General features: G+C 39.0%; 1 protein-coding gene across 2 annotated transcripts in view; it reads left to right on the top strand.

The window, feature by feature from the left end:
- Positions 1 to 27,375, top strand: part of atad2b (ATPase family AAA domain containing 2B) — a 77,139-nt gene that overhangs the window by 30,743 nt on the left and 19,021 nt on the right. For both annotated transcript variants that reach the window (XR_006398215.1, XM_044329395.1), the window contains exons 24-26: positions 700 to 828; positions 23,036 to 23,779; positions 24,876 to 25,006. Coding sequence is in view for 1 of the 2 variants with exons in the window: in XM_044329395.1 (XP_044185330.1) it covers positions 700 to 828; positions 23,036 to 23,779; positions 24,876 to 25,006 (1,004 nt within the window). In the remaining variant the exon portion in view is untranslated. The remainder of the gene's footprint in view (positions 1 to 699; positions 829 to 23,035; positions 23,780 to 24,875; positions 25,007 to 27,375) is intronic.

The raw sequence follows: 27,375 nt of genomic DNA, 5'->3' as shown, positions 1-27,375 counted from the left end.
TGTAAATATTTCATCTTCCAGTCAAGGTCCAGCTATAAAGCTATCAATTAGCCCAGCACTGCATGATGTCCAGTTGTAACAGTGTTCAAAACCCACAGCATCTGGGGAGAATTTTCCCCCATGACAAGATGAAAGGCACTATGATAAATTTGACAAAATACTTAAATATTACTTGATGTCAGAGTTGAAATGTCTAATTTTCAGGGGCTTGCATGTCTTAACTCTCCACTTCTGTTTTTTATTCCTGTCACACTCAAGCTCTCAGTGAAACTTATAGTCTGTGAACTAAGAGACGAGGACACAGAGATGAGCTTGTTGTTTATTTCTCCTTGTGAGAAGGAGCTTGCATTCAAGTCATCAGTCACAATGCAAATTATATTTTTATACTTTATATAGTAAGATTTGTGCTTATTGACATGTACAGGTCCCCTGCCCCACATATCACAACCCGTTGGTTATCTTTTCCTGTCAGCTCACATTTTTATCATTGACTGTCCAAGTACCTTCTTTGTCGATTGGTGCTCATACATATCTATACACACACACACACACACACTCTCCTGTCAACAGTATATTTCAAATTTTTTTCACATTTTCAACTCCCTACACACACACACACACACACACACGCTATCATACACACTCACAAACAAAGAGAATTGTCTGTGTTTGGTAACTGATCCTCTGTGGGAACTGCAGACCACCAGATGCCAACTCAGCTGACGGCAGCGCCGGGTGCTGTGGCAACCAGAAAGCATCATACTGCAGGGGAGGAACAGGCCAGGAGCAGCACTCAGGGCGAGGCCACTGACAAACAGTGCACCACTAGTGAGTATTCAAACACAGTATTTCAGTCCACACACACCCCCTGTTTGGGTCTACACAACCCTAACAGGAGGGGGATTAACAAAAACTACATAGTGATCATGCAAACGTGTGTGCTCCATCACACATCCACCTTCAGGTTACATGATAGTAGTGCTGAGTCCACTGCCCAGTTAGGAAATCCACACCATCCACAAGCCACATGTTGTTAAATAATTGTTTTGGTAGACGTGTTTATAAAAACAACTGGATGGTGAAATGATTGAAATGAATTAATTCACCACTGTAGTAAATAATAATAATGCATGTACATGTGCTTTTGTGAGTAAATCAAACGCATCCCAAGTACGCTTCTACTCCACTGTTCGACTCACACGTCCTCAAACTTTGACTCTCTCTTTCTCTCTCCCTTGTTTTTTTTTTTTTTCTTTCTCTGTCGCAGCAGCAAGCAGCTGTATTGTATTACAACAGTGTACCAGATGTATGTGATGCCACACACCTGCCTGCTCACACACATGCATACACATACATTTCCCAGCAGTGGAGAAGCAACACAGTGAGCAGCCTCATTAACAGGCTGCTCTATCCTAACCACTCAGAACATGACCACGCCACAGAGCAATTACATGCCCACCTGTGGCAAACGGCAGGTGCCTAAGGTTGAACGGAGGGCCATGTATGGGCAGGGGGCAGACTAATGAGGTTGTCACCTGAACGAATCAGATGTAAGCAGGTTTTACACGCAATCCCCAAAAAAAAGCCCTCTAACTTCCACCTGGACAAAATGTGGAGAATGAAATGGGCTAAGAGAAGTGCCTACAATGGACATGTACAGAATGTTTGTGGTATATGTGGCATGTGTAGATGTGTGGTAGAATATGCTCTGACTTAAAAAAAAAAAAATCACCAACCTCTTCTCATTGTCTGTGCTATTCACAGATGATGCATTACCTGCTTCATACTTCATCTTCTTTCATGGAAAAGATGTGACATGATTTAATTCTATAGCCTGAAGCAATATTTCATCATCAACACAGCAACATCAACCTTATAACTACAATAACAACAATATTAATGGACTGTTTGTTGTTGCCCAAGTTTAGTCTGTAGTTCAGCTGTCCAACACAAGGTGGTGCTTGCCTCTCATGTGATCACCCCTAATAGGACCCCTGCTGTGTGGGAAAACTATTCCTTCTCCAGGGGAGATGGTCCCCTTATGAGAGATGAGGGCCTCTGTTGGTCACCATAAATACTGTAAGACCCATAGGCATGTATGAAGTCTTGAGCACACTGCTATTTATCTGTAAAAACCAGCTATATAGTAGGGGGAGGCTATATAGGCTTAACCTTATAATTTTCCCCCATAATAATACAGTCAAAAGTACACTGAAAAACTGGATCTGACCTGATTTTACAGTCTACAGTTGAAACTCCATCAAAGATTTATTCTTTAGTTAAGGGGTGGTGATGTAGAAAATATTAAACACATTTCAACATAATGCAGTGCAGTAAATCACAGTTACTAACTACAGCCTAAATTGCCATAGAGCTTATTCAACATCTCTGACACCCTGTCAGCAGAACTGAACTTGAAAAGATCCACAAATGTATGATTTACAGCTGTGGTATTTAATTGGATTGCATATTGCACAGGAGTACCTGATGAACTCATGTCTCAGTGTATATTATCATTGCATATTTTTAGAGCTACAGTTATTTGCAGTATTGATTTAATTTTTTCCTTATTGAATAATCATAACTACTTATTCATATATTTGTAATATTGTGAAACAATTAAAAGCGAACTAAACTATATTTTTTGATTGACTGTTTACTGATAAAAATTCTTAATTATTTTTCTATTAATCAGCTAATTAATCAGATGTTTAAACTAGACTTCTTCTCTGATGGTGGACCTCTATATGCTACTTTTAGCTGCAGTCTTTATCTACAAAGCCAAATGTCACAGTTGCAGACCACCAATTTAGAAACTCTTGGGAGAGTTATTATCAGCCTCCACCAGAGGCTTAATTAATTAGGCTAACTCAGGTGATTAATTTGTGACATCGGCAGCCAGTTCTCACCTGGAGCACCTCAGCAAGGCAGCTATTACACTAATTGATCACAGAGTCAGGATCTTGAGATACGACACAACCCTCGCAGCCGAAGCGCAGTGCATCTGCCGGAAGAGATGCCAATTTCTTTGCCGATACTGAAGAAATAATCAGTTCATGAAATTGCACCCAATGCTGCCAGGTCATTTCGGGGGTGTTGACTTTCTTTTCTTCCTTTTGTGCAAGGTTAGGACAGTTGAAGGTTAAAGTTATCCTAGATCATTACCTGCAGGGGGAAGCCTATCTGGAGCTGGTTTGGTATCTGCAGTTCTATAGGGCTTTTATCTGGGCCACCACTCCCTCCCTCCGTCCATCCCTGTATTCAGTTTGCCCAGAGCTGAGAATTGCCTGTGACATTCAGATATAACAGAGAGTGGTGGCAGGGATGAGATGCAGCATTTGGAATTGTGGAGAAAGTTACGCAAAAAGCTTTTTGAAAGCTAAGGATATTTCTGAATCAGGTGTAAAAAGCAGTTGCCGAGGATAAGCCCAGTTGTTGAAATCTAGATGGCTTGGGCAGCTGCTGCCGCTGCCAGGTCAATCAGGGATAGGATGATAGGAAATCTTGCTGCTGTTAATGCACAAAAAAAACAGGAATAAGGATGTGGGTTCCATTAGCTTACAAGGATAGTTCTATCATGGTTTCTGTGCCTCCCCTTCCTTTACAGTCAGTCTCTCTACTACCAGCCTCTCTTCTGCCGCTCTCTCACAAGAAGAGAAGAAAACCCAAGGCCCATTACTTGGGCCACAGCCCTGGGTTCATTCGTGGTGCAGCACCACAAGGATCCGGTTCATACAGAGTGCCTTCCTTTCATTCATAATTTAGTCCCCTCAGTTTATCTCATTCACTTATGACTTCTTGCTTGCTTAAATAAACTGGCTTTTTCCATGACAGTCAGCAGCAGCAGTTAGATTAACTAAATATTAATGTCTGATTATCCACTTTGGGATAAACCTTTCTCAATCTTTTTTTTGGCTTGGTTCACCAGTGTTTTTCCACTAGTAGTTGACAAGATTGTCCTTATTCAACTGCTGACTGTTTGTGGAAGAAAAGAATAACGATGCAGGCACTGCATAATGTGTCCTCTGCGTCACTCAATAGCATGCCCAAGGCAACAGCCACCAGGCTGCATTCATGTAGATGGAACACTGCTGTGTCTTGCCTCTCCCCTGCCTTGCATCTCACATCACAGTAAACAGACAGCTCTTCTCTCCCCATTGCCAATGTCAATCCATCACGAGGCCTTGATGGGATATTTAAAGTCATAATAAACACCCCTGCTTCCTTTTTACTTCAGGCTGAAGTAGTTACTGCATAAAAGGGTGGCCTGGATTTTGGTTCAGGACAAAAGAACAACAGGCACACAGCCTGTGACATGATGTTATGGTCACAGTGCACAAGGAAATGGGTTAATAGGAAGACACTTTTTATTAAAGAAACACAAAGCACTGTTGAAGACAGTTCTATTAACTGGATTTTCTCTTCTGTGCCTCCTCTGCTTACAAGGATGTTGGACTTGCTACACTTACTGAAGGAAGAAGTTTTACCTTGAAGCCAGTGTGTTTTGAATGCTAACCAATGTCTATAATATTTCCGAAATATTTGCTTTAACAGCTACAGATCAGTTGTAGCCTTGGATGCTTTTCTAGAGCACTACTCTACAAGTGAAACATATGTCATGTTTCTGTGAATTGAAAGTAAAGTGACATGGAAACACAGGTGGCCAGTTTATATCATGTGCAAGCTGCTCTTTCAACCAAAATGATGTGAAATCTTTAAAGTCCTGGAAAGGTTAAATTTCCATTTCTTTCTTTGCAGACCTCCTTTTCTGTGCTTTTGTTTTCTGCTCCTTTAACCCGATCCCTTCTTCAAAATTCTTTCCACTTTTCTTCCTCCTTCATCTCATCTCATCTCAAGTTTGAAAATGGAAATGTGATTGAATTCAGTCCTGTAGTTGATCCTGCCTTGTTTTGGATTTAGAAAATGCAAAGCAGGTTTTTTCTTCAAATCAAATTTTAAATATGTGTCTTTGCAATAATAGGATTACATTTTTCAAACTATAAAAATGATTGAAAATAAATTCTCTATAAGTCATCATAAATTCCACAATTCAGTTTATACTGGATTCTTAACAGCATCTGGTACAGACTTCAGGTGATAAATGGCACCTTGTTCTGTGGATGCAATATTTCTGAAGCTTCCTAAGGGCTAAAATTAGAACATGCTAGTGGTCAACAGCAGAAAACAAAGCATCTTGCCTGAAACCGAGATGGTGGTGATGTTATCATTAGTTATTAGAGCTGGACACTGATTCTCTACAAGCTACTTCTCAGCTACCATGCAAAAGCAATCTTGAGTTGCACACCTTCCGGTACACACTAATAAAATCCATGCAAAGCCCTAAGAGTATAAGCGCAGAGCATAAGCTGCCATTTTGTGGGCACAGATGCCTCTTGGATCATTGTGGCATCAAGCGTGAAATGAATGTAAAATCATCCATGATGCCTCTTGCTTCCATTTATTGTTTTAGGGTGCAGATGAGCTGACATCAGTGTTAGTGTCTTTGAAGATTCATTCTGTGTCAGAGTCTATTCATTCCCAACATATCACCGTGCATCGTCATTGCTGCGTGTTAAGTGTACACAATTGAGAAGGTTGGGTGGTGATCCTTTTCACTGGATTTTAATGTCTGTTCTTTATTGCTGTGGAGGGCAGATAACTTTATATACTATAGTAAACGGCTTACATTTCTGCCTGAAAGAAATGAGCCTGGAGAGTTGCACCGGAATGATTGAGCATTGATGCTCATTGTCTCTGCATGCCCAATGACTACAAGCTGTGCTGCCCAAGGATGTTAGAAAGGTGATGGGAAGGGAAAGAAGAGAGTGAGGGAGGGAAGCTTTTGATAGCCAGACTGGAAGAGTTATAATGCAGACAATGCCCAGTTCTGATAAATCACTATTGCCTTATCAGAAGCAAGGCTTAGTGTTATACAGACGATGCCAGGATTAGGGCAAGGGTGAGCATGTTAAGTACTGCAGATGGGCAAGGTATCCATATTGAACAGTGTTCTTTAGGTAGTTTATTATTTGTTTTTTTTCTGCACCTGATGTCGAAGCTTTGTAAAGCTTAGAAGGCTCCATTCAGTTTCTAAAAGCTGAAATTTCTGCTGATTGAGTAATCAGATGGTTGGACCTCGTGTGACATATTTATTGTTTTGAGATTGTTTTTTTATTCTAGGAGTAATCTGTCCATCACAAATCTTATTCAGAAGCTTCCATGGGTAGTACACAGGTTTTCGATTTTCACAAAGGATTGACTGGCCTGCCATTCCATTTAAAGTGGATCTGGTCCTGTGCTTTCTATGATAAAGACACTCTTTTTGGCTTGGCTGCAGCAGTGGAGCCAGCACTACAACCGCAATTGTCTGTGACTGACTGACTGACTGAAGTTACACCATTGGTTGGCCGAAGCTAAGTATCCCAGATTTCATTTCGCACCAACCGACAGCAATGCAAAGGCAGAGATTAAGCTGTTGTGATTTTCCCCGTAGGACATTTAATATGTCACTTTATTAAGTTTTAATATTTTCTCAGGGGAGAAAGTAACCATTGAGACACCCCGTATGTGGTCAGTTTATCCAAATAACACCTGTTTAATAAGAAAGGATCTGTGCCCCTTTGCCGGTGTAACTTCCTGTCAATTTCTACGTTACATGTGTCTAGTGTCTTTTACAAATAAAGCACTTCTGTGTTCATGGTAAATAAAATAAAAGCAATATAACAAATACATTTACAAATTTTACACACATGAAACACACTATTGAGGTCATTTACACTTAGCCTGGATGATTAACTTGATAGTTAGTGCATTAAAACTATTTTTCAGGTTGTGGGTAAATGAAATAATATATAAAACATAAAAAATAGCCCAAATCTGAATTCAGCCCTTCTTACAACAGCACCATATAGTCTACACCCAAAATCTGGTGCAATGTATTTTAAGTATTAATGTTTTTGTTATGTGTACAGCACCTTGAGTTACAGCTACTGTATGAAAAGTGCTATACAAATAAATAAACCTACATAAAAACAAACAGCCTAAAAATGCTCGATGTCCATGTCTGATGGCAACCAGTACAAATGAAAAGCCCTCTTTCATACATGGTCCAGCCACATACTAGGTTTTGACCTAGTCTTTTTTTTCTGTTTGTCTCCAACATTAAAGAGCAGGCCAGCATCTCAGCATTTAGGCTGTACTACAGACAGAAAATTATACAAGGTCTCCTGGGCTTTTACTCTCATTGTTTTTACCATAGTGCAGTCGATTAGCCAATTTCAGTAAACATCAGAAGCTAGTAAAAACCAAGCAGCCTAATGGGGTGTATTCCCTCTCTCTGCCTGGTTCTGATAAGTTGTAATTGACTGGAACAATTGCAAAAACATGATGCATTAGTGCTTGATTAGTTGGAATGACTTATGGATTTGCTGGTGAGATCCAAATTATCATTTGGACTTTGTGCACCACTCAAACCAAGCTTGATGGAAGGTGAACTATCTGAATTATCTGTTCCCCATGAAGATCTACCTTTCTCATAACATAGTCACCTTGTGTATTATGTTTTGATTTGAATGCAGTGATGTGTTGAAGATTCAGTAACTGGTTGGATAATTTAGAATATATTAGACTCCATATTCTAAGAATATCACCAGAGACATCACTAAACCCATTTTTCTCTCAGATTCTTGACCTTTTTATGGGTGTTTTTATTCTTTGTTAATCATTTTGGGGATTGTATGCTTTACAAAAATCTTCACTTGAGTTGTTTTGGTTTTGCTCTTGTGGGTATTGAGACTGATACCTGAGACTGGAGTACATTCACTATTGAATATCTTGTTTCCCAGAATAATAAATAAGCTAATGTCTACATGTTCTAGGGAGCAGATTAACTTTCGTAAACACACATTCAACAATCTATGCTCACATCTCAGGGGACTCTTTGAGAGAGGGCCACATTAAGCGACATGAGTCACATTAGACCACCATAAGAATAGGAACGTGCAACTACTGGGTTTTTAATTACATCAAATTACTCCTAGAATCGCTCTTATCCAGGCTAATCACCACATCTCCATTAAACCCAGAGATGAGATGCATTTTCTCTCACACAGAGCTGCCCCTTACCAGCTAACCACTCATTAAGACATGTCATGAGTCAAGGGGAGTTATGTAACTCATCAGCTTAAGTCAGACCTCTGTGTTTCATTGTTATTTATCATACCATCTTATTTGTGCCAAGCCAGTTACTAATGGCCCCACGTTCATAGGGTATTAACATGACAAATCTGAGTAAGAGCTTTTAATTGTTCTACTCTACTGTTGTTGTGGCACCATCACGGCACTCTTTGTCACAGACAAGTGGCTGTAAATTGCTCTCTCTGAGACTTTCAGCTCCCTTTCAGTTCGGATGAAGGACAGAGTTTTATGGAAATAGACATTTTGTTTAGGATATTAAGAGAGCCATGGGATTGAGTCATGTTGGTATGATTGTTTTCAATAACTTTTAATCAAGGTTGATTCTCTGTGTTTGATGCATTGTTAATCAACTCTCCACTTAGGGAGTTGATGACTGCATGACCTCTTTGTATGCGTCCGTACATGGGTATCTTACAAATTTAGTGCAGTCCAATGCCATGGCAAATGACTTCAATGAAAATTAACATTAGGCAGTTGTTGAATTGGCATCACTCTGAGGGTATCAACCAAAATCAAGTATTATCAACCTCACAATTACATGGCTTTTGTGTTAGGTTGTACCACATTATTATAAATTCCTGATAGTGTAGTCTATTCAGTGTTGCCCAGTCATTGTAGAATATTTAAGTATGGTAAAAACTGTTGAAGACTACTGTTTACATCTTGCTTTTAGGTCTTCATACATTGGTGTTCAGGCATAGGAACATGAATACACATAATCAGTAGAGCCGCACTAATAAAAGATTTTTAAAGCTGGTGCCGATTTTGATACTTGAGGGTTTACCAAATCTGAACATCATGTCAGCCGACAAATAACATAAACATGTTTGATAAGGATGCCTTACATGTAGTTGAGTTCTGCCTGAGAGGGATGTTATGCATTTGAAAAATGAATTTGCTTTATTGTCAGAAACATAACTAACAGCAACTACAACAGCAAACTTCACTGGAATTATCATTACTATTGTTATTGTTAATTATAATTTACTAATAAGCAAGGGTACTTCTTTATAGACAAAACAAATTATATGATAGCTAAATGAATTTTTGATAGTTACAGCTGCCTGTCATACATGACTTCTTAATTTTTCATGTCTGTTTCATGTATGTATTTATCCAGTGTATCCAGTTACCAGCATGTCAACAGATTTAAAATGCTGATTTAAAAACATGCGATCTTTAATGATGCAGTGTGTAAACTGAGCAAGTAATTTATTTCACATGTAAATGAGGACATTACCATGAAGACACGAAACAGTCCCCCAAATGCAGACTTGGTTCTGCTTTGCAGTGGGAAGCTCGACCGTGATGCTTTCAAACAACTCACAGGGATTAGTGTGGTGCCAAAAGTGGAGTTGCAATTTGCTCAGCTGGAAAAAATATGCAATAACGCAAACATTTTTCTTTGGCTTTCCATTGCTTGAATTTCTTTTTACTCACTTACCGATTTATCTGCAATAAGCTAAAGTTGTCCCACCAATGTGATTGGCTCTAATAATTGCTAATCTACACATTTTAATTTTATTACTAGTAATAATAAATCTAATCAATTGTTGTTGTATATACGTTTTCAATGACAAATGGAAATGGTTGTAGAAATATGTAATACAATTGTGTGACCTTCCAGACTACCTTGAATAAGAATGGTTTTTATTGAGAATAAATGTAAGTTGTGTGAATATAAAAATGACCACCTTCAATCATGTAGTTTTTATTGAAGCACAATGCCAACACGAGAGCAAAGAAATACCAGTAACAGCTTTCCTGGAAATTATAAAGAAAGCCCACAGGTGGATACAGGTATAGCAGCAGGGTATGAGTGCACAAGCAGTGCAAATGGCAGTTAGGTATGAACTCAGTTTGACACCTTAAATAGACCATTCAGCTAAGTAATGGTAATGCAAGAACTCAGCTGACGAAATAGAAGATCAAGAGCACAGTACCGCTCGAATTGCCTGTCTGATGTAGCAGACTCACTTCATTTCAGCTAGACAACTTACATGCTCAATGAGAACATTTATATTGAAAATAAATGTTAATATAGTTTTTTATTTTGGTTCCTGGTGCTGTTTTGATGATTGCTTGCAGGCAGAATTGTTGAATCAGCCAAAGCATGAGTTGGGAGCAATCAATAGTAAAAATCCAACACCACATCAACAACGTCCAGCACCAGCTACATCATGGGCCAGTTTCAGTTTGCATTGGCCTTTGTCTCGATACTGTCTGGGAAAATTGCCATTAGTTAGTGGAGAGCCTACAATACAACCAAACCTTTATGTCATTTTTCTCTCAAGGAGAAGCAAAACAATGTAAAATATTAAACGTGTATATCAGATTCATCAGATACCAAGAGAAATATGATCTTTTGAAGATAAAGTAGAGCAAAATTTATTCATGTGCAGAAACTCAAAAACGATATTCTGAATGAGGGAGCTGCTAATTTTGAAGCTGATTCAGGATCCCATGTAGGCATTCCTTTTCAGTCCTCATTTGTGAGTCCGCCAGTCCATCTGATGCGCTGCAGTAACTAGTAATTTGGTATGACATTATGACATCATGCATGTGCCTGAAAGAGATCTAATTCTTATTTAATTTTCCACCACATAAAAAGTCAATGAATCTTAAGGGGAAAAAAATGATCCAGTAAGGTGTCCACGGTAGAGTAAAGAATCCCTGTGTAAACAGTGTTTAATTTAATATCCCTTTCTGCAGAGTCCTATTATGATACAGCTGTGACGACCTGAATCGCTTAACAGACTCAAAGGGTATCTAATTAGTATCTAATCTAATCAATTTAGCAAGTGTAAGAGATCCGACAAAGTACAATGGCTGTCCCTCTGTGAATGTGATATGCCTCTAGATCATGGCTTTTGCCAGCCGGTCAGCAGAATATAAGCAAAAATTGTAGTAACATAAGCTAAATAATAATATCCCCTATAGGCCCTCTATTGTATTTGTTTTTACACAGGCATATTTTCAATGTGGTTTTAATTAGTTTTTGAATGGTTAAATTAATATATTTCAAAGATTTGAAAGTTTCATCAATTCTAAATTTTGCAAGCTTATAATATAAGAAAATAACAGTAACATTTAAATTGTGGAGAAAGTGTTGGCAGGCAATAAGCACTGCTACACAATATATCTGTGTGTGTGTGTGTGTGTGTGTGTGTGTGTGTGTGTGTGTGTGTGGGGCTTAAAACTGGATAAAAAGTCAATTTATGGTCGGCCACAACACTGACACATGCACAAAGGGGATATGATGCCATTCACAGGCAACCAAATGAAACAGATCGTTACCCTGATTAAAATTACGGATTTCTCTGGGTTTGAATCATTGTTGGAAACATTTGGGACAGAGTTAAGTACACAACTAAACAAAATATATAACATAAGTCTAGTCATTTTTAGACATTATAAACACAGGAAAGTTACATATTATACCTTTCAGTGGCATGACTCAAGTTAAAAGCAATATAGAGTAAACGGGCAAGACAAACGAGGTCTGAAACAACACTCCACGTCAATAAATCAGCGTGATACAATCAGTGTGAAAAGCGGCTCACAATAACAAAAAGCCATGTGTCTATTCTGAAACCATTGGGAATTAAGTTGGCAAGCCCTACAAATTTGTGGCCTCATTACCTGTCCTGCCTCCTCCCTGTGTGACTGACAGGCCTGTACACACCAGTGTTTCCCACAGGATTTTGTGAGTCTGTGGTGGGTGGACCTCTTGGACCCTCTAGGGGGGTTCAGGGGCATGTTCCCCAGACCCCATCAATCTGTTACACTTTGAGAGCAAAATTAAGAGGTTAGAGATCTATGAAGAACGTCTGTGTTCTTGTAAACAATTTTGTTCTCTTGTAAACAATTTAATCATAAACACATTGTGTAGATATGAATGATAATGACACGGCAAATATAACCAACTATTTTAACTATTTTCTGACATTGTTTTGTGTTCACTAGTTAATTCTGTTGAAAACAGAAGGAGGACGAAAAAATTAGAGCTGCAATGATTAATCCATTAGTCAACAGAAAATCAATCTGCAACTATTTTGATAAACAGATAATAATTTTTTAAGGAAAAATGCTGAAAATGTATCTGTTGCAGCTTCTCAAATAGGATTTTAAGCTTTTTTGTGTCATACATAATAGTAAAAAATAACATATTTGGATTTGGGACTGTTGATCGGACAAAATGATTTGAAGACATCACCATGAGCTCTTAAGAAATTATAACCAACTATTATAACCATTATCTATCGTTGTGTTGTGTTCAGTACTTGGTTTTTGTATTTAACCTGCATGCAGCCACAGCAGGGCTCCGGTGTTGGCAGCTGAGTGAAAACACGCCTGAATCATGTCACATGAACAATTCACCTTCATACAAACCTGACAACAAAATAGCGAACCCCCCACGAAGTTCAACATCACCATGCTGGTACAGGACTGACTCGGATTGAAAGATGCTTTGTTGAGTAAAATTATTTATGGTTTATTATGAAACTGTGGCAGGACAAATCATGGGCAACACTGCACACAAACAAGGAGTGAGTCCTTACATTAATAGGGAAAAAGCAACTTGCTATTTAAAGAAAAAAAACAGTGAGAAAGTTGTCGGCTGGAAATGTTTTAATGTCCGGCCAACAGCCTGCACTTAAGGAAAACTCAATGTTCAAGGTTCTATATCAAAATCCCTGTTTGTTCACATTATTAAACAAGTCCATACTTTACCCAGCAGATAGCTGTTGGACACTGTCATTCACCTGGAAGGCTCTTGTTAGGTGCAAGCCTATATTCTCTCCTCCACAAGGGGAGTGATAACACACATCAGTCAATATGAAATGACCGGTGCAGATCTCTTTACCCCTTTACTCCTGCTTTACAACTTGTCTATATGCATGTTTTTGCTGTGGGCAACAGACCTTCCCCCCCCAGAAGGTTTTCATACAGTCCTTTTATGTATGTGTGTATGTGGGGGGTTGTGTGTCAGGCTGACATCTGCAACAGAACTTGGAGCTGCTGGTGCATTAGGGCATATCTGTCTTCTGAGAGGAGGGCACCACAGGTACCGTCATCCCACTGGCCATTTACTGAGCAGCAGAGAGGACAGAGAAAGATAGATGCGCTGACTGAATTATGTCTTCAGTTCCTCTATCTTGTGTCTGTATTTCTTCTTTGTAGTAGTGTTGATATGCAGTCAATAGTCAGCCCTTCAATGCGTGTGACAAGGTTTGACAATTCAGATTGCCCAATGGCCCGCAATCCATTCTTTTTTTCCCAAACAAATAACATTGAGTGCCATTTTTAGAGTAGTTTGACAACTGTAGTGTAGTTGTGACAAATATTCCAAATTATGAGTTAAAGACGAGCATTGTGCCTGTTATTTGGACGTGACAATGTATTTGGTTTGAAGAAGATGAATTTATTGTTTGGCATTCTGTAAAGCAAAGTGTCAGATACGGAATCGAAATTGCTTTTCGCCCGGTGTTACTACTATGCAAGACGTTCGGCAAATTATGTTTTATAAGATATGCGAATCACAGATTTAAGATGCTTTAGATACAAGATAAGAATTCATACAAAAATCAATTGCAAATGTGAGGTAACGCAAGTATGTATTGATATTATGAAGTTAGAGGCCATTGGCCCTTGGCAGAGATATGTTACCTGGCAAATCTGATTATCATCAGTCAAAAGTGGTTTAGAGAGCATCTCTACCCACTGCAACAGCACAATTATTACATACGGATATAATGGGAATGTATGAATTTAAAAACTGTAATTTAACTAAGATGTATTCAGACTTAAAGAATGTTTCACAACATCAAAGCAAGCTGTTTGATAAGGCTGTGTAGACCTGTATGTGGGGAAAAAATAGGGAGAGAGGGAGTGAAGGAAGGAAATAGGAAGGGAGCGACACAGCAATTGAGTGAAGTGACTGATCTCCTTCATTTCCAGAAGCAAGGATGGGATCATTTATTGATCTGGACATTTCATTAAGTGTCAGTGCAAAGTGTCACATCAGGTGACAAACAGCTGTCTTCCTTCCATGACCCAGAGACCCTGCAGCCCTGTGTCACCATGACAGCCTTTGTGGCGTTCTTTGTCTCCTACAGTGTTTCAGATGTTGTCTGCAGTTTGCTTTTCACCCTTTCTTTTGCATACTTTCTTACTCCATTGTTCAAACTCCCAAAGCAAATGTAGTAAATACTGCTGCTCAGTTGTATCTTTCAATTAGGAGTGATATTTAGAAGTGATATTAAGACATAAAAAGCACTAATTTAAGTGAGCAAACATGGATATATAAAACGATTGTAGTTTAAAGGCTTTTATTGTGTACTATTCTGAAGGGCAAGTCTTTGATATTCTCCAAAATAGACATAGACTGTAAATGTGCATGCTGTTCTGTACATATTACTCTGTGTTTCTACATAGGTGAATGTGTTACACAGGTGCAGTCAGCACGCTTTTTGGTGTATATACTTAAGTGGCACAATTTGACATAAGTGTCAAGGGTGGGAAATTGTTGGATACCTGGTTCATGATTTGAAGTTAATACATGAGATGAGATAGCCATTTGCAGTTCAGTTGCAGTTGATGTCATCCTGATGTATAGTCTTCATTTTACCTGCACCTACAGTTAGAATTTTATATGTCAAATTTCTATGGTATTGCTTATTCAACAGAGCAAAGGCATCATATAAAAGATCATTATTTATACATAATCATCATTCACGTTATATTAGCTTTTAAAGGGGTACTTCCTTTGACTAGCATTTTGAACATGTAGAGTGGTTATTCTGTTTTTATTTTTATTATGTTTACATTTCTAGAGACACAATTTAAATTGATCATTTAGTTTAAGTTATCAGAAATTCCCATTGAATTGAAATTTGTTTTGCAGTCATATCAGGGGATATACAGTCTTAATGTTGTGTTAATTACAGCTCAGTAGAATGATTTATATTGAGGAAAAAATGGCTGAATCCCCAAGAAGGGATACAGTTGGGAAAATATAGTTTTCAAAGATAAGCCAGTTCATGTATATGTTCATTCATTCATTCATAACCTTTGTGTAATCTTGAGAGTCATTGAGGTTGCCCTCATTTGCAATGACATCGAGTTAACAATAGCACAATAAATTGCAATAAGATGAAACATACACACACAAATACTTAAGTACTCAGTAAATAACCAAAACATAAATACAACAAAATATATAAACAAAACAGGATTAGAATTTAGATTCTATATTTGGATTAGAGTTGCAAACATTGAGCCTTGTTCACAAAACTTAATTTCTCTCTTTAATAAGAAACATGCTTGTAAAGTTAAATGTGTGAAACAGATACAGACCCTTTTAATTTGTTTTTTCCCGAGTGTATTAAATGATCAATGCCAATGTCTGTGCCGGATGATGCTGATGAGCATAAGTAGACACCAGATATTGGTGGCATTGATATTTTATGCTAATTAATACTGAAGCTTCAGTGGCCCCAGAAGATTCAGTCGGGACAGTCTTATAAAGTAAATTTAACACTTCATTAAAAAGGACTTCAGCTTTGAAGTAACTCAATTAAATTAAAGTTTAGACAGTCTTGTGCCAATGCTTTTCGGTCCCCTGTGTGCTGTTGACGTACAGTATGTCTATCATCTGCCTTTTAGTAATCATTTGTCAGTGGGCAAAAAGGGATAATGGCATCTGAATTATTATACTATTGTCAGAAAAGACATATGAAATTAGACAGTTTGTCTTAATAAGAATTTTACACTAAATATTCAAGAGACTTTCAGAATGGTGGTTCCTAGGAGCTGACATTATCCCCAAATGGGTTGAACCTGCAATGCGGAACTTTTTTCTCTCCCTCCTGGCAATGAGAGTAATTACACAAATACTGTCAATACATGCTTATGAGGTATGCTTACAGGTGAGTTTGCCATAGGGTCCACCATATCCCTAGCTGCCGTAGCCTACTCCGTCGCTACTGTCGCTCCCCTTCAGCTCTGGCAAACCAATCGTTACTGGTTGTAAAACGCATCATCACAGGTGCGCCAGCAAGAAAGCATGTAAAATCTTATAAAGGTGTAGATGTTTATGAAGATGTTTGTTTATTTTTAAATTCTGACACAACTCTTTACTCAAAGCTCCTCCCCATCAGTCGTAGTTGATGAGAACAGGGAAGATCAATACTTCATTAATGTTACAAGATTGAGGCCCAAACTCCAGTCGATTCCAATGAAACAGGATGACGAGTGTGTCTGCATTCGAGCAGCTGCGTACACATGAATACTTACAATACTGTATGTGTAGAAGAACATGCACGATCCCTATTGGTTACAGTAAATGACTTGACAAGACAACAGATCAGCAATAAAGTGGGCAAAATAACAAGTCCTCGCTGTAAAATTCCTATTGTTTTGAATTGCTTTATATAAACTACACCCTGAAAAATTACTTTGACTTCACACTCATATTTGACATGTTTGACTTTTTTGAGAAACCTTTGTGGCTACTTTATATGAAATTTAACAGGGAATATGAGGACTGAAGAAGTTATTGTGTTCTTAGTTACCTCTTAGACATGGGTGACAAAATCCAGCATAAAGTGTCTTTGTGATGTGCTGGGCCATCACTAGCGCATTGAACAGCTTCAAAAGTCCTTGACATCCATTCTGCAAGTCTCTTGATATCTACCAAAGGGATGAACACCATTATTCCAAAATATTTTCCCTCACGTTGTGTTTGGATGATGGTAGTAGAGAGTATTGTCTAAGACATTGGGCCAAGCTCTCCCATTTATGATGTATACCAATCATAATTAGTGGATTCAACTGTTACACAGCTGTGATACAATCAAATGTTTTAAGGCTTAATGTATACATACTATTTAATGTGTCTTTACCCTTCAACCAAAGTTATACCTGATTTGCTTTGCATTCATTTATTGCCAGAAGGACTCTCTCATGTCTCACATGCTGTCCCATTTCACATTTTGTTCTCTGTCAAATTTGAAAGTCTAATATTTTTCAATTTGGAGTTTTGTTTAAGTCTTACCTGAGATCTCGGTGACTCTGAATCTCAAGTCAAATGGATTCTGCTGTGACTAATAAGCTAACAAATCCCGTATGGTTATTAAATTACAAACACATACAAAACTGTTTGTATATTCATATTTTTTTCTCTGGTGTAGGTTTTCCCTTGGCCCCAAAAAATTTGTAATATATTGCCCAGCATGAATATGTCTCAATGTTGGCCCAGTGTCCTAAATGTGAATTCTTTTGAGGAGAATTAGAGAGCAAGTTGTCTCTGGAGGCGAGGAAAATGTTGCTCATTGCCATGGAAACACACGCTCCATGCCCATGCGCACACACACACACACACACACATACACACACACACACACACTCACACTCACTCACTCAACAGTAAGGAGGTAAGTAGGTTAGTAAACAACAGAGCATCTGTCCAGGTTTGGAGGGGTCTGTGTCAGTGTGAATTTGGAGTGATTTGGACAGACTAGCTGGTTCCCCAGACTGTGCCACTGCAAAATGTCAATACATGCCCGTGAATTTATCTGTATTTTAGACCGGACCTCAAATTATTTGTGAAACATAGGATCTAATTAAAAAAACACCAGCAGGGGTTTGTGATATCACTCGCATAACAAACATGAATTAAGTTTGTTGATTAAGAAAAGTGGTCAGTATGTAAAACTCCTAAATGACTCACACATATAATGACGGAAGACCTAAAGGATTCAAGTAGGCATATAAAATAGCAGCCTCCTAGGTTGTTATTTAGAGCAACTCATTAACCAGTAATATCTACATCCTATACTTTTCCTTCAAAAGAAAATCGAGCATCTGATCTGTTTTAGAACTAGTGTTGTCCTAAGTACATTGTCTGAACTGCCAAAGTGGCTTTTATGGTTCAAACTACTGAATGTACAGATAGCAACTGATTGCCATGTGTATGGTGTGTTTGTCATGGTTCTATTGTGAACTTATTGTATGCAACTGGTGTCTATATCCAGAGAAGTGCTCCACAGTTAAAGGCATGTAGTTACTGTATGTTTAATAATGATGCAGTTTAAGTTATTGTTCCTCACATAATTAAAAGTAATAAATCCTTATCTGGAAAATCTGTCAGGATCATAATTTTAGACATACTTGTAACCATGCAGTAAAAGTTAAAGCTTTATTATTTAGCCTACTTTTTACAATGTATTTCATCTTATGCCCTAAAGTTCACAGTGCACTACTGCAGAATTGTTGCCTCAGCCAAATGCAAATTTTAAAATGTGGGCAGCCACTGAGATTTACAGTGAAAAATTGGCCAGTGTGCTAGCAAATGGATATGGAAGAGCAAGTTTGGTTAAGTGTAGTGTGTATCTGCGTGGTTCGGTGGGGAGATGGGGAAGTCTGACGGCTTATGAGACAGAATTCATGGTAGATCATATTTTTATTTACCGAAAGGGGTACGTAAAACTTGAAGGTTGTTCAGTCCAATATGTTTTTTCCTTTCAGCTAAAATGTAGGAAAATAACTGAAGTAGAATTTAAACTATAGTAGAATGGATTTATTACATAGATTTGTTTAACTAGCTTTGAAGGTGTGCCGTAAGAATGAGTTAATACTGAGTCCACACCTATCACACATCTGAAATAGATACACTTGTTTTTATGGGCTCGTGCATCTTGGGAGCATATAAAATTAATAAATAGCTTGCACATTATTGCATAATGCTATGGGAATGGGGTGCTTTAAAGTTTCCTCAGATGGCTCTGCTATAAACTTTATATAGAAATGTATCTGGATTATACTGACGAGGGTACCGATTCAACTGTTCTGTAGAGGGAGTGAATCTGTTTGGCTTCGTAACATCTGACAGTTACACAGCAGCACCGAAGTGGAAGCAAACCACACTAGATTTTTTTTAAAAATGTGTATAGAATGATGGATTTACCCAGATTAGCATAAACATACAGTATAGTGATGCTGTTGTAAACATGTTTGCGCTTCTCAATCATCTTCTGTCATTATGGACAAGAATGGCACCTAAATGTTTTAAATTATAGGTGTAACTGTTAAAACAGTATAAAAGCTGTCAGTTTTAGTTTGTTTTAGTCTACAGATTGTACAGAACATTTCCTCCCTTTGTCCTGTCTTCAACACTGGGTCTGTTGGTGATTCGATTACTCAATACTAGGAATTATTAAATAAAGAACTCAGTGAATCAGAGATACTGATTCGTAATTCCACCCGAAGGCATTTTCCAGAGTATGCCGCTGAATTGTCCATCAGTGTCACTGGACTGATTTATTTATTTAATACTTGCTGGTATAGCAGTTTGGAAACTCATCTCCTGGGGCTTTTTGCTCTCAGAGGCTTTATTTGTCCGTCCGTGTGCACGCCTGCAAGTGCACGTACACACGCACGCTCACACGCTGTTCTGACAAGTACGTGTAATGGCAGCTTGAAATATTTCTGCCACTACATGAATCTTGTATGGGTGAGGCACTTTTAATTATTACAAAGTGCTCTGCTTCTAGCCTTGCTTTTTTCTTTACTACTTCCCTTCTCCCCTCCCCTATCAGCATATTTCCCCTCTGTGGTTGGCTGTTCATGCTCTAACAGTTTTCATGCATTATTTAAGAGCTGACTATGACGAGTCATTTGCTGCCATTCTGTCTCACCTTTTCCTCCCTCAGGAGCTCGCTTCATAGCTCCGATGGTGATAGCAAGACCTCTCTCACTGAGTTCAGCATTGTTTGTTTTGGTTCGTGTGTGTAAAAAAAAAAAAAAAAAAAAAAAAAAAAAGACTGTGGAAAGTATGTATCCAGGAAGGGTTAAAAGGAAAATGAGGGTTCAGTTGAACGTTAACCCCTGTACTTTATTTTCTTTTCAGAATAACTTAAGTTTGACTTTACTCGGCTGTGTTTGATAAAAGGCATAATATACAAAAATGAATGCAAAACTTGAAGCGATATTTTTTTGTACTGGAATTCAAAAGAGCTAAGTTATGACTAATCCCTCGATATCATAAGGTGACAGTTCTAAATGAAATATTAAATTCTGAAGAGCGAATACTAACTAGTGTTCAAAGCACTATTGATGGGATAATACCATTCAAAAATATCCAAGATGTCCAGTATGTTTTCTCTCTTTTGTCCTTGCTTTCTCCGCCCCCCCATCCACCCTCTCCATTTTTGGTCCCCCCCTTACAACAGAGCACAGAGCAACTATCCCATGTGCTAGTCATGCCTGAGGAAGAATGAGGCTCTCTGCTTGCTCCATAAAATACCCTATGGCAGTCTCCTCCCTCCAGATCAGATTAGAAGGAACCGAAAACCAAAGCTGCATCCCACCTTAAAACTCACTCTGCCAGCATTCCCTGTACCCACTTGAGAGAGGCTCTATGACAATCTGTGGGGCATGATGGCCAGTGGACATGCTGCTGATCACTGCAGCATGCCTTGGCAGCAAGATGTGTCTCATTGTCTGTTATAACCTCCAGCTCTCCTCAGTAGGAAAGACAGTCCAGTCTCTTTAATCTTTAAGTGTCTTAAAGACCAATCTGTGGGGATATTTGTGGAATATTCATGTGCTGTCATTGTCTTGTGCATGCAGAATGCGAGTAGCTCTGGGCTTGAGAGGTATCCATCAGTCCCCTAGCATGATAACATACTTAGCCTGAGAATAGCCAGGCTAGAGATAGATAAAGATAGATACTTTTTTGAGCAGAGCAGATGTAACATGAGAGATTAATTCTTACTGACAAGAGAAAGACAGTAAGAGGCAGAAGAAGCAATGGAGGAAGTCTGGGGAAAATTACAATCCTGTGTATAAAAATGGTACATATTCTTTGTTGTCCTCTAGTTTTTGTAAGGTGCTTTCAATATACACTCTTTATTAAAACATTTTAAATCTCCTTGAAAGTAGGTACAACAAGATATATATACCCAGCCATAGGTACTGCATACAAAATGTAAATTTGCTGTTTGTAACAATAATTGCACAGCGTTTGCTGCTCCAGGTTTTGTGGTGTGCTGTGCTGGTGTCATCAAGAGAAAATGGTTACTAAAGAGGAGGGTCCTGAGCCCATCAGCAAGCAGGGGTTGTCTAATTATCCCCTTTTTGTTATGTGTTTTTCTGGTAGGCAAAATATAACTTTCAGTTAGTGTGTTTTTCCTCCTGCTCCTTCTCAAATGTGAACAAGTACTCAGCATAAGGTTTCATTTCCACCTTCTTCTGATGTTTGTAGAGTGTGCATAATCACATCTTCAGAGTGGAAAGACGAGCCCTGGCTGAAAGCATTGGGGAGAGGAAATTTGACAGGCAACATGCAGGCATATCATGATTTCTTGTCAGTTTGCGTTGTCATATTGTGGGGAATATGGTGCAGACACAGATGAGACAATGGAGCCATTCTGTAGTATTAAGGCAAAAGATTTATTTATAAGCAATATATATTGTACATTATGATATCTTTTGAAAAGCATGATGCAGTCCGGACCATTTAGTCCTTTGAGAATCAGGATGGCATATGTTATTGATTCTGCAAGAGATTCCACTTCGGCAGATTTACATCATTCAAATGGCCCTTGACAGAATTATAATTGCTAGGACTTTATGGATTTTAATGAGCCCACTGTGATCTAGTGGGCCTATCCACACACTTGAGCCTATCTACAGACATACATGCAAATGTGGCATCTCTTAAGTTATCTCTTCAAATAGTCAAAAGCTGTCTGATGTGATTCAACAGATGATGTACGCTATGAATGCTGTTTGAGGCCAGGCCCAAAGGTTTCCTTGGGGTTAGGGGGTGCTCACTGACGAGTCATGCTAATGCCGCTCATTGACAGATTCAAACACTTTCCTCCCTAGCAAACTGACTCGTGGTGCTCCATACGTGTTTTCTCTTTCGCAGTCTTTCTACGTCTGCCCTTCTCTCTGACTTTGGTGCTTTGACCTGTATCTCAGTGTCTGCTCGGGAAAAGCAGTAAATGAAGGCAACCACATTAAAGTTTCACTGCATTTAGCATTCTTGCTTGCTTGCTGTGACACTTTTACAGCACTCTCAGAGGCTTCCGTTTTCCCCTACCTCCTAAAGCTCCAAGCACCATCTGTTGTCATTAGTGTCTTAACATTCATGATATAGCAGGGCTGTTGTCTCTGTCTGCCTCTCTTCCTTGCAATCTTTTTTGTCCACTGCATGTTACTCTTCGGGGAAGGCCAAATGTCCAGATTTGAATTGAAACAACATTTCGTCCGGTGCTTGCAAGCTACAATAGGATGCTAAGCGAGGATGGAGATATGGCCCTTCCACTTTCAGTATTTTTTGATATAGGGAAGGAGTGAGAAAATGTATTTTATCTGCAAATTTAAATTTAAAATCTTGGGTTGCTTTCAGTTGTCTTAAATCAGAAATGCTAACTTTTTTTTTTTTCTTTTTGTATTGCCCATTCTCATCCTCACGCATGCCATTCTTCCTAGCCTCTGAGCCCTAGAGCCTAGCAGCCTTTTAAATATGTACACTTCAAATCCTTTACTCAAAAAGAGGGACTTTGCCATGAAATAGAGCTTATGTTTTTTCCCCAGTGTTGCTAAAGGGTTGTAAGTATAGCTTTCTTATAAAAGTGCGAGGTATAGTTGAGGGCTGTGTGTTGACATCGAAAGGTGTAGAATGATTTTAAGTGTTGTTAAATTGGAATCAGCTGCCTGGACAGCTGGTCATTTTTATAATTTCTCTGAGTTATTGTATTAAAGAGTTGCTTGTCTGAATTAATAAGGTTTTCTCCCTATCTTTTGCTGTCTCCCCTCTCTATCACAGACCATATAAAGCGGAAGATTCGTAGGCGGCCATCATGGGGGCGGGGCATAATCCGTAAGAAGAAGATCTACAAGAAAGGAACTGAAGAGGAGGAGGATGAGCCTGAGGCAGAGGTGGAAGCGGAAGCCGCAGGGCCCAGTGACTCGTGTTTGACACAGGATGAGGAATCATCTTGTGATACCACAGGTCCCCAGCCCAATGGCCATCATCCCCATGTCCCCTCCACAGAGGAAGAGAGCTCCAATGAGCCCCCTGTTGTGGTTCCTGCTGAACCTCCAGATGCCAATGAAGCACGAGAAGAGCCAACACCTAAAGAAGAGGAGCCCACAGCCAAAGAGGCAGAGTCTGAGAACACAGAGAAACACACCGAGCTGCTTTGCCATGGTGGTGGTTCTCCACCCAAGACAGACGGGGATAGCCAAGCCAAGGAGGCTGACTTCCAGCCTCTGATTGAAACGTCCGAGTCTTCAGATGCTGAGGCCCAGCCTAAACACACAAAGGGGCTCCTGGTGTCACAAGTGGACTGTGTGAATGGGAATGAGTCAATGGACAGCCTGGACGCGCAGAGCCCCAAGAGAAGCAGTGAGGCTGAGAAAGGGACTTCCGAGAGCATGCCTGAGGGATCTGCTATGCCAGAACAGGAAGAGCACAAAGACAAAAATGAGAGCAAACCAACTCAGGAGCACCCTCCCCAGGATGGGACGACAGTAACCGAAAGCGTTGAAGAAGATCAAGATAAAGAAGGTATAAAGTTAGACTAAGATTTGAGCTTTTTTAACACTATTTGTAAATTTATTTTTCTACCTTTTGTGCTATGGTTTTTGTATGTTTTAATACCTTCAGCATTAATGTCTCAGCGCTAAAAGTAAAGTGAGGATGCTAACAATGCTATAAATTTTTTTTATTTATTAATTAACTTCATGCAAAGTGCAGTAAAGAGAAAAAAACAAAATCAGATCAATATTTGGCGTGACCACGCTTTGCCTTTAAAACAGCACCAGTTCTCCTCAGTACACATGTACACAGTTTTTCAAGGTACTTGGCAGGTGTGTTGTTTCGAGCATCTTGGGGAACTTGCGACAGTTCTTCTGTGGATTTGGGCTCTCAGTTGCGTCTGTCACTTCGTGTAATCCCAGACTGACATGATGTTGAGATCAGGGCTCTGTGGGAGCCATACCATCTGTTGCAGGACTCCTTGTTCTTCTATTGCTCAAGATGGTTCTTTGCGACTCTGGCTGTATGTTTGGGGTCATTTTCATGCTGCAATATAAATTTGGGATGATCAGACCTCTCCCTGATGGTATTACATTATGGATAAAAATGTAAACATCAAAAGGGCTGAGGTAATATATGACTGAGGTAATGGTGCTGCTAGAATATGGAGTAGCTGTCAGAGGATGTCACGATCAAACAACAAAACACAAACAAACTCTGGCTCCTTAAACAACCAACAACAACTCAGCTACTCCTCCCCTATTCTCATTACAAGCCTTTTGTTTCCATCAAAGCATTTCTTGAACACTGTTATAAATGGACAGGAAAGGGGCCAGCTGTGAAATATTGTGCACTCAGTAGCTGCTAGTAGCTTCAAATAGATTTTCTCATATAGTGTCGTATTGCATTAATCTTGTAGCCATGGCAGTTGGAATTTATTTCCTTTCAAACTATCCAGTTTGTGCTCTTGAGTGGTTCATGAGAAGGAAATAATCCAATAAAATCAAATTAAGGTGACCCAAAATACTAGGTTGTTTTTGATTTCTGTAACCCTGTTTTCATTCTTTATATCGATGTTACCCTTCCTTCCTTCCTCCCATCAATCATTCATTTTATCTCCTAATAGGGGATTCCAAAGTGAGGAAGTGCAAGAGCAGCCTGTCAGAGCAGTTGAAGGGATCTGCTGAAAGGACAGAAGAGGAGCCACATCCAGTCCCTCCTCATCCTCCAGTAGTGGTTGACCACGAACGACTTTCGGTGAGAAATTTTTATACATGAGGTATTTTGCTCATTAGTGGTGTACCGCTACATGAAATTCTGATTGGCACTGTGGTTTTGGGGTGATAGTTTGGCAACTTTTCAGTACAGTATGGGAACCAAAGAAACATTGTCAATTTAATTTGCCAAGGCGATTAACAGCAGACTTTTAGTTTTAGTTACTTGATTATTTTTTTGATTAGATTCAATACCAGCTACTTACCTCAAATATTTATACATGAATTTATAATGTACTGTGTATATAGTATGGTCAATTAGTACTATATAAGCATTAATTATCCAAACTTATAGTGTGCCCTCAGTGTTATCTAAAAATAATGTCATAAATAATATCTTTGCATTGCAAGATGAGATGTAAGTGCCTACTGACTGGAGACTTGGGCAGGAGAGCTGACAGAGACCATCAGGGATACATACAGTATGTCTGTTTCGTAGACGGTATAGGTGGTATTTGAGGCAATTCCAGTGTGTAGACAATTTCTAGTGTTAACCTACTAGCATGGATTAAGAGTAATCTGCCCATATAGGTACAGCTATCTAAGTCATTTCTGTAAAATAATTTTAGTATGGGAGGATTGCGGTACTGTGAAATAGAAATTTTTGCTCAAAGTGTATTCTTTAAATCTGAAAATTGTGACTTTTATTCTTTGTTAGAGATCACAGTTTGATAGACTGTAATTTCTATACACATTCTTTCTCAAATAGTGTTTGTTTTCAACGTGATTGTTCATCTGTGTGCTGTTTGTCAGTTGTAGCGTAGTAGTGTTATTGCAGTATTTGTTGACATGGTCAGCATTTTTAATTAAAAATGCACAAAGAAATCTACTTCAGCGCTTGAAGAAACCGTCCTCTAGTCACCACATTCACTGTTGCTTAAACGATTTGTTAAGGGAAAAACCCCCATAGCAACTCTAGTGCTAAAACATTATCTAACCCACCAAGACTTTAGCTTTTTAAATCCCTAGTCTGTGCCCCATCACCAGCTTGGTCGATTCTACACGCTCATCATTATTATTCATACCATGAAGGATGTAACAGCTGGGGTGATTTAGCATTGTGCACTGACTGTGGTTTGGAGATTTAACAGGTAGTGTGATCTGTAGCAACGCAGTGATGTGGTAACGGGAAGAGAAACATTCTTAAAGGGGAAAACATTTGATGTATTCAGTTATTTCAGCTCGTAGGAATTAGTGTTGATGTACTCTTAACTTAGCACTTAAAGAATATTGCAGCACGTTCCAAAAATAATTAAGAAAATGAATTAAGCAAAATGCATTATAGCTACAGAAAGTCTTTGAGACAGAAAACTCAAGTTATAATGTAGCCAAATATTAGTAGATTGACTTTTGAGCTATTTCATTTATAGTGCTCTTAACATAGGATAGATATGGAGAAAAAAACAGAGCCCCAAAAATCCCACCAGTAGATTAGAAAAAAAACTTAAATATAGGTTTATTTTTTTTGCAACAGAACCAGCTGTGGTGAGCTGTCACATTTTGCAACTGACTAATTAGACTGTGATTATGAAAAAGAGGAGCTATAATCTAAAAATGTTACCAATATGCTTTTTGTTTTTGTCTTATTTAAGTTCATACGGGGTGCTTGTATAAATTTTGTTCACAGTGAGGATGAAGGGCTTTTTTGAGGGTTTTCTCCTCCCCTCTGTAAAAGAAGCAGCTGTTCATTTCTATACTCTATATTTGTCGCTTTTGAATCACATACATTAATATGCAAAAGCAGCAGATTGAATGTGTCACTGAATGTCCCTCGGTCAGAATGTGTTAGAAATGGCGCTGATGATCATACTCTGCTTAGGCCTGCTCCCTTTGAAGGCTAACCATTCGTGTTATCTTTAGTGAGCCAGCACAAGTAGCTAGACCTGTTCTCTCATTTTCTCGCTGGCGTACCCCGCCACAAGCGCTGTATGGTGCTCATCTCAGAAGCCTTCTGCACTTGGCATTAATCCATCCCTTTGTCCTCCATCCTTTCTCTTGCTTCTAAATTTAGAAAACGGAGCTAGTATTTGTATCATTAGAAGTCTTCCATTATTTGAAGAGCAACTAGCAGATATGTTGGATGTTTTTTTTGTGCAATGGGATTTAAGGTATGGAGGATGGGCAAAGTCATTCATGGGTGACCAGCTTTAAGCCTCCTCCAGATCCATAGGTCTGTTCTGGAGCTGATGTTGTCACACTGCCCTTCTCAGATGGATAACTCTTAACTTCTGACGCTTATCCCTCGTTTCCATTCCCCCCATGGTTATGCCACTGTCTCCCTTTCCTTTTCATCTTTCAACATTTTGTATCCATACTATCTGAGCGGGAAGGGGAGCCAATTACAGCGGCAGA

The sequence above is a fragment of the Thunnus albacares genome, chromosome 16 (genome assembly GCF_914725855.1).
Source record: "Thunnus albacares chromosome 16, fThuAlb1.1, whole genome shotgun sequence".
In the NCBI taxonomy this organism is placed as follows: Eukaryota; Metazoa; Chordata; class Actinopteri; order Scombriformes; family Scombridae; genus Thunnus; species Thunnus albacares.
This window is presented reverse-complemented; position numbering and strand designations above follow the sequence as displayed.